Source organism: Mirounga angustirostris, unplaced genomic scaffold (genome assembly GCF_029215605.1).
Source record: "Mirounga angustirostris isolate CCGP_5_RB_7025 unplaced genomic scaffold, mMirAng1.0.hap1 SCAF_3, whole genome shotgun sequence".
Taxonomy (NCBI): Eukaryota; Metazoa; Chordata; class Mammalia; order Carnivora; family Phocidae; genus Mirounga; species Mirounga angustirostris.
Window position 1 is genome coordinate 163459878 of NW_026991711.1, and position 15652 is coordinate 163475529.

General features: G+C 38.3%; 1 protein-coding gene across 4 annotated transcripts in view; it reads left to right on the forward strand.

Annotated features, from left to right (window-relative positions):
• LOC123838933 (cytochrome P450 20A1) overlaps positions 1-15652 on the forward strand; it is a 76967-nt gene that overhangs the window by 29476 nt on the left and 31839 nt on the right. For all 4 annotated transcript variants that reach the window (XM_045868167.3, XM_064586949.1, XM_045868169.3 and 1 more), the window contains 2 exons: positions 5790-5957; positions 12729-12807. In XM_045868167.3, coding sequence (XP_045724123.1) covers positions 5790-5957; positions 12729-12807 — 247 coding nt within the window. The remainder of the gene's footprint in view (positions 1-5789; positions 5958-12728; positions 12808-15652) is intronic.

Below are 15652 nucleotides of genomic sequence, written 5' to 3' on the forward strand. Positions count from 1 at the left end.
GTGGCTCAGTCGTTAAGCATCTGCCTTCATCTCAGGTCATGGTCCCAGGGTCCTGGGATCGAGTCCCACATCAGGCTCCCTGCTCGGTGGGAAGCCTGCTTCTCCCTCTCCCACTCCCCCTGCTTGTGTTCCCTCTCTCGCTGTGTCTCTCTCTGTCAAATAAAATCTTAAAAAAAAAAAAAACCCTATTCTCAAACTTTTTCAAAAAATTGAAATGGAAAACTTCCAAACTCATTCTGAGGCCAGCATTATTTTGATTCCAAAACTGGACAAAGACCCCAGTAAAAAGGGTAATTGCTGGCCAATATCCCTGATGAACATGGATGCAAAAATTCTCAATGAGATACTAACAAATAAAATCCAATAGTACATTAGAAGAATTATTCATCACGACCAAGTGGGGTTTATTCCTGGGCTGCTAGGGTGGTTCAGTATTTGCGAATCAATCAACGTGATACACCACATTAATGAAAGAAAGGGTAAGAACCACATGATCTCCTCAGTAGATGCAGAAAAACTTGACAAATAGAGCATCTATTCTTTTTTTTAAGATTTATTTATTTACTCATTTGAGAGAATGAGAGAGAGAGAGCACATGGCGGGGGGAGGGTCAAAGGGAGAAGCAGACTCCCCACTGAGCAGGGAGCCCAGTGCGGGACTCGATCCCGGGAGTCCAGGATCATGACCTGAGCCGAAGGCAGTCGCCCAACCATCTGAGCCACCCACACGCCCTACAGCGTCTATTCTTGATAAAAACCCTCAACAAGTATGGAACATACCTCAACATCATAAAAGCCATATATGAAAGACCCACATCAAATATCCTCAATGGGGAAAAACTGAGAGCTTTTCCTTTATGGTCAGGAACTATACAGGGATTTCCACTCTCACCATTACTATTCACCTTAGTACTGGAAGTCTTAGCCTCAGTAGTCAGACAACAAAAAGAAATAAAAGGCATTCAGATCAGTAAGGAAGAAGTCAAATTTTCACTGTTTGCAGATGACATGATACTGTATGGAGAAAACCTGAAAGACTCCATCAAAAAATTGCTAGAACTAATACATGAATTCAGCAGAGTCACAAGCTATAAAATCAATGTACTGAAATCTGTTGCATTTCTATACACCAATAATGAAGCAGCAGAAAAAAAAATCAAGGAATCAATTCCATTTACAATTGCACCAAAAACAATAAGATACCTAGGAATAACCTAACCAAAGAGGTAAAAGATCTGTACTCTGAAAAGCATAGAATATTTATGAAAGAAATGGAAGCGCTCAGAAAGAAATGGGAAAAAATTCCGTGCTCATGGATTGGAAGAACAAACATTGCTAAAATGTCTATACTACCCAAAGCAGTCTACACATTCAATGCAATCCCTATCAAAATACCACCAACATTTTTCACAGAGCTAGAACAAATAATCGTAAAGTTTGTTTGGAAGCACAAAAGACCCCGAATAGCCAAAGCAGTCCTGAAAAAGAAAAGCAAAGTGAAGCATCAGGATTCCAGACTTCAAGCTATATTACAAAGCTGTAATCAACAAGAGAGTGTGATACTGGCAGAAAAACAGATACATAGATCAATGGGACAGAATAGAAAACCCAGAAATGGACTCACAACTGTATGGTCAACTATTTTTTTTTTTTTTAAAGATTGCATTTATTTATTTGACACAGAGAGACACAGTGAGAGAGGGAACACAAGCAGGGGGAGTGGGAGAGGGAGAAGCAGGCTTCCCGCTGAGCAGGGAACCCGATGCGGGGCTCAATCCCAGGACACTGGGATCATGACCTGAGCCAAAGGCAGGCGCCTAATGACTGAGCCACCCAGGGGCCCCTAAACTAATCTTTGACAAAGCAGGAAAAAATATCCAATGGGAGAAAGAATGTCTCTTTAATAAATAGGGTTGGAAAAACTGGACAGCGACATGCAGAAGAATGAAACTGGACCACTTTCCTACACCATACACAAAAATAAATTAAAAATGGATAAGAGACCTAATTGTGAGACAGGAATCCATCAAAATCCTAGAGGAGGGGTGCCTGGGTGGCTCAGTCGTTAAGCATCTGCCTTCGACTCAGGTCATGATCCCAGGGTCCTGGAATCGAGCCCCGCATCAGGTCTCTGCTCAGCGGAAAGCCTGCTTCTCCCTCTCCCACACCCCCTGCTTGTGTTCCCTCTCTTGCTGTCTCTCTCTCTGTCAAATAAATAAAATCTTAAAAAAAAAAAAAATCCTAGAGGAGAACACAGGCAGCAACCTCTTTAACTTTGGCTGTACCAACTTCCTATAAGACACGCCATTGGAGGCAAGGGAAATAAAAGCAGAAATCAACTATTGGGACTTCATCAGGATAAAAAGCTTCTGCCCAGCGAAGGAAACAGTCATCAAAACTAAAAGGCTGCCTATAGAATGGGAGAAGATATTTGCAAATGACATATCTGATAATGGGTTAATATCCAAAATCTATAATGAACTCATCAAACTCAACACCCAAAAAACAAGTAATCCAGTTAAGAAATGGGCAGAAGACATCAATAGACATTCTTCCAAAGAAGACATCCAGATGGCTAACAGACACATGAAAAAATGCTAAACATCACTCATCATCAGGAAATACAAATCAAAACCACAATGAGATACCACCTCACACCTGTCATAATGGCTAAAATTAACAACACAGTAAAAAACAGATGTTGGTGAGGATGTGGAGAAAGGGGACCCCTCTTACACTGTTGGTGGGAATGCAAACTGGTGCAGCCATTCTGGAAAACAATATGGAGGTTCCTCAAAAAGTTAAAAATAGAAGTACGCTACGATCCAGCAATTACACTTCTAGATATTTACCCAAAGGATACAAAAACAAAGATTTGAAGGGGTACATGCATCCCGATGCTTATAGCAGCAATATCAATGATAGCCAAATTACGGAAAGAGCCGAAATGCCCATTGACTGATGAATGGATAAAAAAGAAGTGGTGTATACACACACACACACACACACACACACTGGAATATTACAAAGCCATTAAAAAATGAAATCTTGCCATTTGTATTGACATGGGTGGAGCTAGAGTGTATTATTCTAAGTGAAATAAGTCAGAGAAAGACAAATACCGTATGATTTTACTCATGTGGAATTTAGGAAACAAAACAGATGAACATGTGGGAAGGGTGGAAAAAGAGGAGGAGGAGGGAGGCAAAGCATAAGAGACATTTTTTTAAAGAGAGAGCATGAGCTGGGGGCGGGGGCAGCAGGAGAAGGAGAGGGAGAGAAGCAGACTCCCCACTGAGCGTGGAGCCTGACTTGGATTGATCTCACGACCCTGAGGTTATGACCTGAGCCGAATTCAAGAGTCAGATACTTAACCAATGGAGCAACCCAGGCACCCCAAGAGACTCTTAGCAATAAAGAACAAACTGAGGGTTGATGGAGGGAGGTGGATGGAGGATGGGCTAAATAGGTGACAGGTATTAAGAAGGGAACTTGTTATGATAAGCACTGGGTGTTAATGTAAGTGATGAATCACTAAATTCTATTCCTGAAACCAATATTACACCATATGGTAATTAACTAGAATTTAAATAGAAATTTGGAAGAAACAAAAAAGAAAGAATGTAATAGGATGCATAAACATAACAATAAATTTTCAGAGTTGTGATAGTGGCATGTGTAGTCAACAAAATAGATAATGTCCAGAAAAAATCCCAAGTTCTTAATGGGAATCCGTGTATGATGAGTGGCATTTCAAATCAGTGGAAAAAAGACATGTACTTAAGTGTGAGACAACAATGGAAGCATTTTGAAAATTAAGTGAACAAATAAATCAATGGAATGCACACTTTATACCAAAGTAAATTCTCCTTTAAATGTAAGGATCAAGGTAAAGGCTTGGCATTGACATGTGATACTTGGAATAAATTTAAAAAAATGGCTCAACACTAAGATCATAAATTATGAGTGTGTAGCTTTGTCACATGGTGTTTGGCCTGACAACTTACTTAAAAAGGATTAGATATTCAGGAGTAGACTGAGTGATGAAGAAGGTAAGGTCTGGCACTTTAGTATCTTAGTGGGTGAACACTTAACACTCAGTTGGGTTTCCCAGTTCTATGCTGGAATCTGAGATGGTTGCAAGTTACATACTTTTGCTAGAGTTTTGAGATAAAATCCCATGTTTATTAAGGAAAATAATGTTTTCTGAAGCAAAAGAACTTTGATATGTGACAAAGGAAATCTTACGGGTTTATTTTATATCTATTAATATGTTTTATTTTTTCTTACAAGAAAGCTTGTTTACTGCCAATATTTACCTTCCACATTTGGAACTTACATGGTTATCTATATTCAAACTTAAATTAGCTCTTCTAATTTTGCCAAGAAATAGCCTCACTTTAATGGTTTGTTTCCAAAATCTTTTTTCACCTTTTAGTATAAAGTTATGTGAACTTCAGTAATAACTATAGAATTCTAAGTTTTTAAAGTATCTGGGATTATTTTGTTCATAACCTGAAAGTAATTTTAAATTATGTAATTATGTTCTGTTTTAATCATTATCTTCCTGTTTTCTTCATACTTCACCCATCTCAAAGAGTTTCCTTAAGGTATATTAACTGGTTCGGTGGCGCTTGGGTGACTCAGTCAGTTAAGCGTCTGCCTTTGGCTCAGGTCATGATCCCAGAGTCCTGGGATCAAGCCCCACATCAGGCTCCCAGCTCAGCAGCGAGCCTGCTTCTGCCTGTAGCTCCCCCTGCTTGTGCTCTCTCTTTCTCTGTCAAATGAATAAATAAAATTTTTAAAATAAAATAAAAAAGTATATTAACTGGTTCAACTCATTAATCTTGATACTATGGAATTATTAAAACTTCTCTTTCTCAAAAAAAAAAGTATTCCAGATACGTCACTTTAAGTTGGTATAAACCTATGTAGTGTGATTCTTTTCATTTTGAACATTTATTTTCTGAATCATAACACTTAATTTTAATCCTTTATACTGTGACAAAATTTCCATGGATTTGATATGGGAAGGGAACTTAAATTTAAGTATATTACCTCACAAAACCTTTCCTCCATATGACATGGGTATAATTATCCCTATCACCCCAGCCACACAAGGTATATGTCATCTGCTTTTACCTGTTGAGACACCTGAACCTTGGAAGAGTCAGGCAAATTGCTCAAAGTCACATTGCTTCTGAGTGACAGAGCTAGAAGGAAAACCAAGGGTTTTCTGACTCCAAAGCTTTTGATCTCTTTACTACCCATTGTTTTTATTCCATAAGGAATTTAATAAATATTTGTTGAATGAAGGAATGACAGAGACTGAGAGGTTTCTGTCATTGAAGCATGTGTAAGATTTTACATACTCATGTTTATTGATTACCGTATCACAGGCACTGTGATGAATCTTTATTTTTTATTTATTACTATTTATTATATATATTTAAATTTTAGAACTTTTTTTATTTTTAATTAGAGACTAGATTTTAGTCTCTTAATTTCTTTTAGGTTTAAGGTTTTTCCAGCTCTTGAACTTTTAATTTATCTTTTTTGTTTTTATTATTGTGGTAGTTGTTTTGTTTTGCAAATCAACCCTTTGATAGAATCTGAACCAGAACCATTGAGGGTATAACTATACGCGAAGCCAGTGTTAGCCAAATTAAGTAAACACCTGATTGTTTACTTTGATTAGAGTTGAACTGTGAAATTAATCTGCTTGCTGAATTTTTCCAAGATTTAGCAAGAAGAAATAATAAATTGTTGTGATTTTCTGTTCTCTTTCAGCTTTCAGAAGAATTATTAGATAAATGGCTCTCCTACCCAGAGTCCCAGCATGTACCCCTCGGCCAGCATATGCTTGGTTTTGCTATGAAGTCTGTTACACAGATGGTAATGGGTAGTACATTTGAAGATGACCAGGAAGTCATTCACTTCCAGAAGAATCATGGCATGGTAAGTCTTGGGACAAGTTTAAAATGATTCTTTCATCAAATTGGATAGTTTAATAATGTAGGCTTTACCTTTCAAGAAGAAGATTTAGGATCTTGTAGTGTAGAATTTCCTTGTTTTGGGCTAAAATAGCAAGCAAAGATAATTATATTTCTAAAAAATGTAAGAATTACTTTTTTTAAGCAATTTTTGAAATTTAAAAAGCATCTAAATTTCCTAAAGAAGTTTCCCCTTAATACTTACCAAGTATGTTATAAAATAATACTGAATTCTAGAATAAAGAGAAAAACTAATAGAACTAGGCTATGTCCCATATAGAAAGAAGTTAAAGCCAGTGGAACATTAAAATGTTAATGAAATGAATATGATTTAAAGAAAGCCTAATTCAGTCTAAAATTGATTTACTTTTTTTTCTAGATTCACATATGGAATTTATTTTATTCTCTATTTTTATCAGTTTCAGTATTAATTTACTTAATCCCAATATTAATTTATTTGGTTCAAATAATACTTGGGTCATTTTGCTGCATTTTGGGTCTCTGAGAAATTATTCCTTACTTTATACAAATCTACAAAAAACATTTTGGTTAAATAATCAAGATAATGTGTTTAGAACAAAAATCACTAGAAACTGTGGCTTAACACTCTGTTATTGTTTAATATACTTTTCCCCATTAAAATGGTTTATTTACATATGTCTGATGATTACAAAATATGTTTCTTTTTTTTTTTTTAAGATTTTATTTATTTATTTGACAGAGACAGTGAGAGAGGGAACACAAGCAGGGGGAGTGGGAGAGGGAGAAGCAGGCTTCCCGCAGAGCAGGGAGCCCGATGCGGGGCTCGATCCCAGGACATGGAATCATGACCTGAGCCAAAGGCAGACGCTTAACAACTGAGCCACCCAGGCACCCCCAAAATACATGTTTCTTATCAACATATTCAGGAGTGTAAAAATAAAGGTGGAAAAATCACTCTAAAATGAAGAGAAAGAACATACCAGCATAAAAACATACAGAATAGGTCATCCTGGAAATAATACTGGATGTCTTTTTTTTTTAAAAATGCTATCTTGGGACGCCTGAGTGGTATTCACTTCCTAGACTAAACTAGTCTATGTACCCAGGCAAAATAAATTGGTTAAGGAATTCCTAAAATGTCTTCATATTTTAACAAAGAATCAACTCTTGACTCAGTTATTGTTGTCTGATTTTTTGTGCATGTTGACAAGATAGCATTTTTTTTAAAGATTTTATATTTATTTGTCAGAGAGAGAGAGCACAAAGCAGGGGGAGCGGCAGGCAGAGGGAGAAGCAGGTTCCCCACTGAGCAGGGAGCCCAATGTGGGACTCGATTTTAGGCCCCTGGGATCAAGACCTGAGCCGAAGGCAGACGCTTAACTGACTGAGCCACTCAGGCATCCCAAGATAGCATTTTTTAAAAAAGACATCCAGTATTATTTCCAGGATGACCTATTCTATATGTTTTTATGCTGGTATTTTCTTTCTCTTCACTTTTCATTCTTTCCTTAGAACTGCAAAATGGAAATAATTTCAAACTTAGAGAAAAGTTGCAACTAGTATAAGGAACTCCCATATATCTTTTACCCAAGTTCATCATTTGTTTACATTTTGCCCCCCTTGCTTTTGTCATTAATTATCTACCTCTTTATCTGTCTGTCTTTTCATTGCTCCCACCCTTACCTGAACCATTTGAGAGAGAAGTAGACATTTTGCCTTTTTTCCACCTAAATACTTCAGTCTGTATTTCCTAAAAACAAGGGTATTCTTTTTTTTTTTTTTAAGATTTTATTTATTTATTTGACAGAGAGAGACACAGCGAGAGAGGGAACACAAGCAGGGGGAGTGGGAGAGGGAGAAGCAGGCCTCCCTCAGAGCAGGGAGCCCGATGCGGGGCTCGATCCCAGGACCCTGGGATCATGACCTGAGCCGAAGGCAGACGCTTAACAGTAGATCCACCCAGGCACCCCAACAAGGGTATTATCTTATATAGTGACAACACAGTTTTCAAACTTGGGAAATTGAACATTCATACAATACTGTTATCCACAGCCCATATTCAGATTTCTTCACTTTCAGTGGTCAGACCTCTTTAATATGGAATAGTTCCTCAGTTTTTCTTTGTTTTTTGACCTTGACATTTTTCAGAAAACACAGGCCGGTTATTTTGTGCAGTGTCTCTCAATTTGGGTTTGAGTAGATTCAAATTATGTATTTTTGGAATCTGGTATTCTCTTAACAATACTAGAAGTTGTCAAAGGGAAGTTTCCAGACCATAAACATGACTTAAATTCCTTCTTCAAATGATGTTTTAATGTCTGAAACACCATAGTGTTGCTGTTGTCCTATCATGCCACCAGGAATAATAACCAATTTATGCATGCAGAGGCAATGACAACTGCATCATGACTGCTGCTTGGTTGACAACAGTTGAGATGCCATCACTTGTAGGACGTATACTGAGTTCACAGGTGTCAAACTGAAAAACGTACTCCTCACATATAGTTGTATACTCTGTTTCTGGAATGCGCTCTGAAAACTTGTCCCAATTATTTTCCCACCAACATTAGTGTGCTCGTTCCCTGACATTTAGAGTTATTGATCCTTTAAATAGTTGCCTATGTAATAAGTCAAAAATTGTATTTCATGATTATAATTTTATTTTTTATTGTTTACAAGGTTAAACATCATTTAATATTTTTATCGAACATTTGTGTTTCAATTTGTGTTATGTGGGATACTTTCATATGTTCTCTGCCATATTTCTATTGATGTGTTTTTTAGTAATCAGAAAGAGCTCTTTATTTTTTTTTTATTTTGTCTTTATTTTTTTTATTTTTTTAAAGATTTATTTATTCATTTGAGAGAGCGAGAATGAGAGAGAGTACATGAGAGGGGGGAGGGTCAGAGGGAGAAGCAGGCTCCTTGCTGAGCAGGGAGCCCGATGCGGGACTCGATCCCGGGACTCCAGGATCATGACCTGAGCCGAAGGCAGTCGCTTAACCAACTGAGCCACCCAGGCGCCCAATTTTGTCTTTATTTTTTAAAGTAACAGGGGCGCCTGGGAGTCTGCTTCTCCCTCTGACCCTCCCCCTCTCATGCTCTCTCTCTCTCTCTCTCATTCTCTCTCTCAAATAAATAAATAAAATCTTTAAATAAATAAATAAATAAATAAAGTAACCTATACACCCAACGTGGGGCTTGAACTCATGACCCGAGATCAAGAGTTGCATGCTCTACTGACTAAGCCAGCCAGATGCCCTAAGAGCTCTTTATTTTTATCTCAGTTTTCATTTATAGGGCTTTAAAAAAAGAAAGGCTTTATTTTTTATAGCAGTTTTGGGTTTATAATAAAATTGAGAGGAAAGGGGTGCCTGGGTGGCTCAGTTGGTTAAGCAGCCAACTCTTGATTTCAGCTCAGGTCAGGATTGTGAGACTGAGCCCCATATTGGGCTCCATGTTGAGTGTGGAGCCTGCTTAGAATTCTCTTTCTCCCTTTCCCTCAAAAAAAAAAAAAAGGGAAGGAGGAAGATACAGAGATTTCATATACCCCTTTCATTTACCCTGTGCTTCCACAAATGCATAGCCTTCACCATTATTGACATCACTTACCAAAATTGTGCATTTTTTTCCAAGGATGAACCTATATTGACATATCATAATTACCCCAAGGGTTCACAGTTGGTATTGTACATTCAGTGGGTTTGGACAAATGTATAATAACATATATCTATCATTATAATATCATACAAAGGATTTTCACTGCCCTAAAAATCCTCTGTCTATTCATCTCATGCCTCCTCTTTCTGGCAAGCACTGACCTTTTTTAAAGATTTTTTTTTTTTTTGAAGATTTTGTTTATTTATTTGACAGAGAGAGAGATAGCGAGAGCAGGAACACAAGCAGGGGGAGTGGGAGAGGGAGAAGCAGGCTTCCCACCGAGCAGGGAGCCTGATGTGGGGCTCGATCCCAGAACCTGGGATCATGACCTGAGCTGAAGGCAGACCCTTAACGACTAAGCCACCCAGGCGCCCAAGCACTGCCCTTTTTATTGTATCCTTAGTTTTGCCTTTTCTAGAATGTCATATAGTTGGAATCATTCAGTATGTAAACTCCTCAGATTGGTTTATTTTTCACTTATATTTAAGCTTCATCCATGTCTTTTCATGGCTTGATAGCTCATTTCTTTTAGCACTGAATAGTATTGCATTGTGTGGATGTACCACAGCTCATCCATTCATCTACTAAAGGACATCTTGGTTGCTTCCCAGTTTTGGCAGTTATGAACAAAGCTGCAGTGAACAGCTGTGTGCAGGTTTTTGTGTGGACATAAGTTTCCAGCTCCTTTGGGTAAATACCAAGAGGTGTGATTGCTGGTAAGAGTATGTTTAATTTTGTAAGAAACGGTTTTTGAGGATTCTATTGATGTATCCTCTGGCTCAGAGGTTCTTTACTAAGCTGTGACCAGTGTACTAATAAGCCTACAAAAGGCATTCATTTCTGCTACAGTGTTTTTTATCTCTAACATTTCTTTCTGGTGGTTAGGATTTCCATCTCTCTGCCTACATTGCCTATCTGTTCTTGCATGCTGTGTGCTTTATCCTTTACCTAAGGATCCTTTAGAACCCTTAGCAGCATATTAAGCAGAGTTGTTTTAAATTCCTGGGGGCACCTGGGTGGCTTAGTCAGTTGGGCATCTGACTCTTGGTATTGGCTCGGGTCATGGTCTTGGGTTGTGAGAGCAAGCCCCACGTCAGGCTCCGTGCTGGGCGTGGAGCCTGCTTGAGATTCTCTTTCTCCCTCTGCCCGTCCTCCCAACTTCCCCCCCACCCCCTCTCGCATGCTCTAAATTAATTAATTAATTAGTTCTTCATCTGATAATTCCAGTGTCCCCTCCATATATTGTTCTAATACTTGCTCTGTTTCTTCAAATTGTATTTTTTACCTTTTGGTATCCCTTGTAATTTTTTTATTGATCCCTGGACAAACTGGGTAAAAGAAACTGGTGTAAATACGCCTTTAGTAATGTGATGGTGAGGTGTGAGGAAAGGGGAAGCATCCCACAGTCCTATGATTAGGTGTCAGTCTTTTAGTGAGCCTGTGCCTCTGGATCGTGAACTTCATAAGTGTTTCTCAGTTTTTGTTTCCCCCTCCCCATTTGGGTGGGACAGGATGGCTTCCTTCTTCCTTCTTCCACATGAAACGCTAGCCCTGACTGGAGTTGGCTATTTCCCTTCTCCTAGGCAGTTAGGCTCTGACAAAACCCCAGCAGGTTAGGCTCTGAGGGCAGGCCTTGTTAAGAACAGAGTGCTCTGGTTTATTTCAAATTAGGTCCTTTTTCAAGGAAATTTTTTTCAAGCTTCCCTGCTAGAAGCCCAAGGGGGAGTTTCTTCATTATTTACTGTGGGAACCTGGTTGAGCTCTTAAAGGTAAATCTCACAATATTTTTGGGGGCGGGGGTTAGGACTATGATTGGGTCTCCCTGGAGTTTTTAATTCTCAGAGTTGTGTATACTGAACCTCCAGCTATTTGTTAATTACAGATCAGGTTTTCCTACCCCAGGACTGGTTCCTGAGGTGGTTTCTGCTTGTGGGTCTCTGCTTCGGTAAGAGGTAACTCCCTGATTTCACCTGTCTCTTTAATCTGGGGCCCTTTCCTGTCTTCCTGTTTTCCCTAGTTTCTTTAAACCCTGGGTCCTCTCCTGTCTTAGGGTCCAAGAAGAGTTGTTGATTTTTCAGTCTGTTCAGCTTTTTTTCATTGGAATGGAGTTGCTAAATGAATTCAGCTTTCTCATCATTAATTTATGCCTTCTGCTCTGTGTCATGCTTAGAAACTCCTTTCCCGGGGCTCCTGGGTGGCTCAGTCAGTTAAGCATCTGCACAGGTAATGATCTTGGGGTCCTGGGATTGAGCCCCACATTGGACTCCCTGCTCAGTGGGGTGGTCTGCTTCTCCCTCACCCTCTGCCCCTCCCCCCCACTCATGCGCACTCACTCGCTCTCTCAAATAAATAAATAAAATCTTAAAAAAAAAAAGAAACTCCTTTCCTGCTTTAGGGGTATTCCTAATATAAACATTTACTATACATTTCACAGTAATTTTAATAGTTTAATTTTTCACATTTAAAAAATGTGTAAGGTATTTTGTAAGGTACGAGTTAAGGACTCTTACTATTAATAATTATTCAAATATTTAGCATTGATTAATGAGTGTTATATTCTTTCCCTACATTCTTTCACAACTTTTAAATAAGCTAAAGTTTTTTTCAGGGGCTAATTATCTAGTTTTGAAACAACTGGAAGCCTGTTTTATTGTATACTATCTCTATACCCTAGACTAATTTTTAACCTTTTTTCTGGTTCTCAGCCAGTGCTTATCAGTATCACAGGTGAAGTAAAAATTTGGATTTCCCTGTGAATTTTATTCATCCACTGGTGCTGTTATAGTAAAAAATTGAAAATTGACTCTATTGCCACGTCCTTTTCTTCCCCATTCCTACATCTTTTAAAGAAAAGAAACGTTTGACTTTCTAGTTATAATTAGTTTTAAAGTGCCCTGACTGAAATTATTAAAATATACTTGCACTCTATCCTCTGAGACTATGGAGTAAATCATTATGCAGGCCACTTAAAAGGGAGAACTTAATTATCAGATCTGTTGGTAAGATAGGAATTTCTCAATTATTGGCTTAGATTGCTTGGTATTACTTAGAAAGTCTACTTTACTAGATAATAAGTATGTTTTCCTATTTTCAGGTTTGGTCTGAGATTGGCAAAGGCTTTTTAGATGGATCGCTTGATAAAAGTACAACTCGGAAAAAACAATATGAAGATGGTAAGTTTTGCTACTCTTAAATTATAGTAAGGATATGTGCCCCAATTTTAATAAGGTTATCTGTGAATCATGAAATTATAGGTCATGTATATTTTCTATCTTTATGTTTTTCTCCTACATTTCCTATAATAAAGGTTCTTCTTAAAAGAGAGGAAAAAGCAGTACATCAATGAAACTCTAGTATTCACTATAGAATGAGGCTGGTATAGCCTACAGGAAAATGTTAGGGTGCAATCCTGGGAAAGCAATTTGATAACACATATTAAGAGTCATAAATAATGGGGGTGCCTGGGTGGCTCAGTCCATTGAGTGGCTGCCTTCAGCTCAGGTCATGATCCCAGGGTCCTGGGATCAAGCCCCACATCGGGCTCCCTGTGGGCAGCCTGCTTCTCCCTCTCCACCATTTGTGCTCTCTTTTGTTCTATCTCTCTTGCTCTCAAATAAATAATTTTTTTAAAAGAGTGCTTTAAAAAAAAGAGTCATAAATAATGGATAAAATTATCTAAGAGAAGACAAAAATCATGAATATTTTTTTGTAGTGCTGTTTCTATAAATAGAAAATCAGAAGCAATCGAAATGTCCAACAATATAGGAATTGCTAAATCATACCAGCTTAAATATTATATAGATATTTGTAAAAAATGTAGGAACATAAAAATTCTTGCTATTATAACATTGAGTAAAAATATTCTCTGGTGCCTGGGTGGCTCAGTCGGTTAAGTGTCTGCCTTCGGCTCAGGTCATGATCCCAGGGTCCTGGGATTGAGCCCCACATCAGGCTCCCTATTCATCAGGGAGCCTGCTTCTCCCTCTCGCTCTGTCTCTCTGTGCTCTCTCTGTCTCTGTCTCTCTCTCAAATGAATAAATAAAATATGTGAAAACATATTTTCAGGGGTGCCTGGGTGGCTCAGCTATTAAGCATCTGCCTTTGGCTCAGGTCATGATCCCACGGTCCTGGGATCGAGCCCCGCATCGGGCTCCCTGCTCAGCGGGAAGCCTGCTTCTCCCTCTCCCACTCCCCCTGCTTGTGTTCCCTCTCTCGCTGTGTCTCTCTCTGTCAAATAAATAAATAAAATCTTAGAAAAACACAACATATATTTTCAAAATTTGCGGGCATTGGTTACAACTTTATAAAATCTACACAGAAAAATAGTAATTTTAGTTTAAGATAGCTCCACAGAATTATTCTTTCTTTTTTTTTTTGGTTGTATATCTTCTGTCAGTAAGTTAATGATTATTATGCTTTAATACCTTTATTTTGAGCTGCTTCAATTCTTTTTTTGGAAGTAGGGTAAGTTAAAATACATGGGCTGTGTTGGAACAGTGGATTATTTTCCATATATAATAGTGTTGCTTCCTATTACTGTCATCCTTCATTCCTTAAATAAATGTTTGTGGCCTCTATGTGCTAGGCACTATTTTATTTTGTGTGCAGGAGACAAAATTCCCTGCCCTCATGGGGCTTACAATTCTAGTGATTCCCTTGATGTCCAGCATAAGTCCAAAAAAGCCAATGCACTCTGGTTTTTATTGCCATTGTGATTATCTTGATGGATGCATTAGGACTAACTCCCCTTAATAAAAAATGTATTTCACAAATACTGGTTCAATTAATCCAAAATGAAAATTAATAATTTATGTTCTGTGATTCTAATAAAAGTAGATTATCTAACATGATATGTTTCTTGGGTTGTAACATTGGCATAAATCAAATTTTTATTGAAAATGATTCTTTTTTCATATTTATGTGAGTAGGAAGCCATGGCTGGATCAGTGCATCCTTTGATAATGTGAGTCATTCTTAACCTGGTCTGTACATTAAAGTCACCTTCAGAACTTAAAACAAAAAAAACTGAAGATCAGGCCCCACCATAAACCAGTTTATTCAGAGTCTAATAGAGAGGCGCCTTGGGCATCAGATATTTCTATGAAAGCTGTGCAGATTATTCTGATGTACTTGTAGGGTTGAGAATGTACAGCAATAGTTACCAAGCTTTGCTACACACTGAATCTTTTAAGAAATATGGGGGTGCCTGGCTGGTGCAGTCAGAAGAGCATGTGACTCTTGATCTCAGGGTCATGAGTTCCAGTCCCATGCTGGGTGTAGAGATTACTAAAAAAAATTAAACTATAAAAAAATAATAAATATTGACATCAGGCTTCCATTCCTAAACATTTGGATTTAATTTGTATGAGGTGTGACTCGTACTTTATGATTTTTTTTTTTTTTGAGAGCGAAAGTTGGGGGTGGGGCAGAAGGAGAGAAAGAGAATCTTAAGCAGACTCCATGCCCAGTGTGGAGCCCAGTGCAGGGCTGGATCTCACAATCCTCAGATCATGACCCAAGCTGAAATCAAGAGTCAGATGCATAACTGGCTGAGCCATCCAGGTGCCCCTACTTTACAATTTCTTTAAAAAAGCTTCCTAGGTGATTCTAATCTGTAGCAAAATTGGGAACCACTGCATCACAGTGTTAATAATTTTTCATTTTAATCACTAATGTGTTACATTCATGCAATTCTATAACTAGTGAGTATCTATAATATTCTGGTATGTTTTTGGTGCTGGGGAGATGTCGATAAACAAAACAAACAAAAATTATAGTGGAAAGCAGCAGACAATAATAAGTAAACCGAATAGTGTTTTGTTTTTTTTTTTAAAGATTTTATTCATTCATTTGCCAGAGAGAGAGAGAGGAAGAGTACAAGCAGGGGGAGTGGCAGGCAGAGGGAGAAGCAGCCTCCTTGCTAAGCAAGGAGCCTGATGTGGGACTCGATCCAGGATCCTGAGATCATGACCCAAGCCGAAGGCAGACGCCCAACCATCTGAGCCACCCAGGCACCCC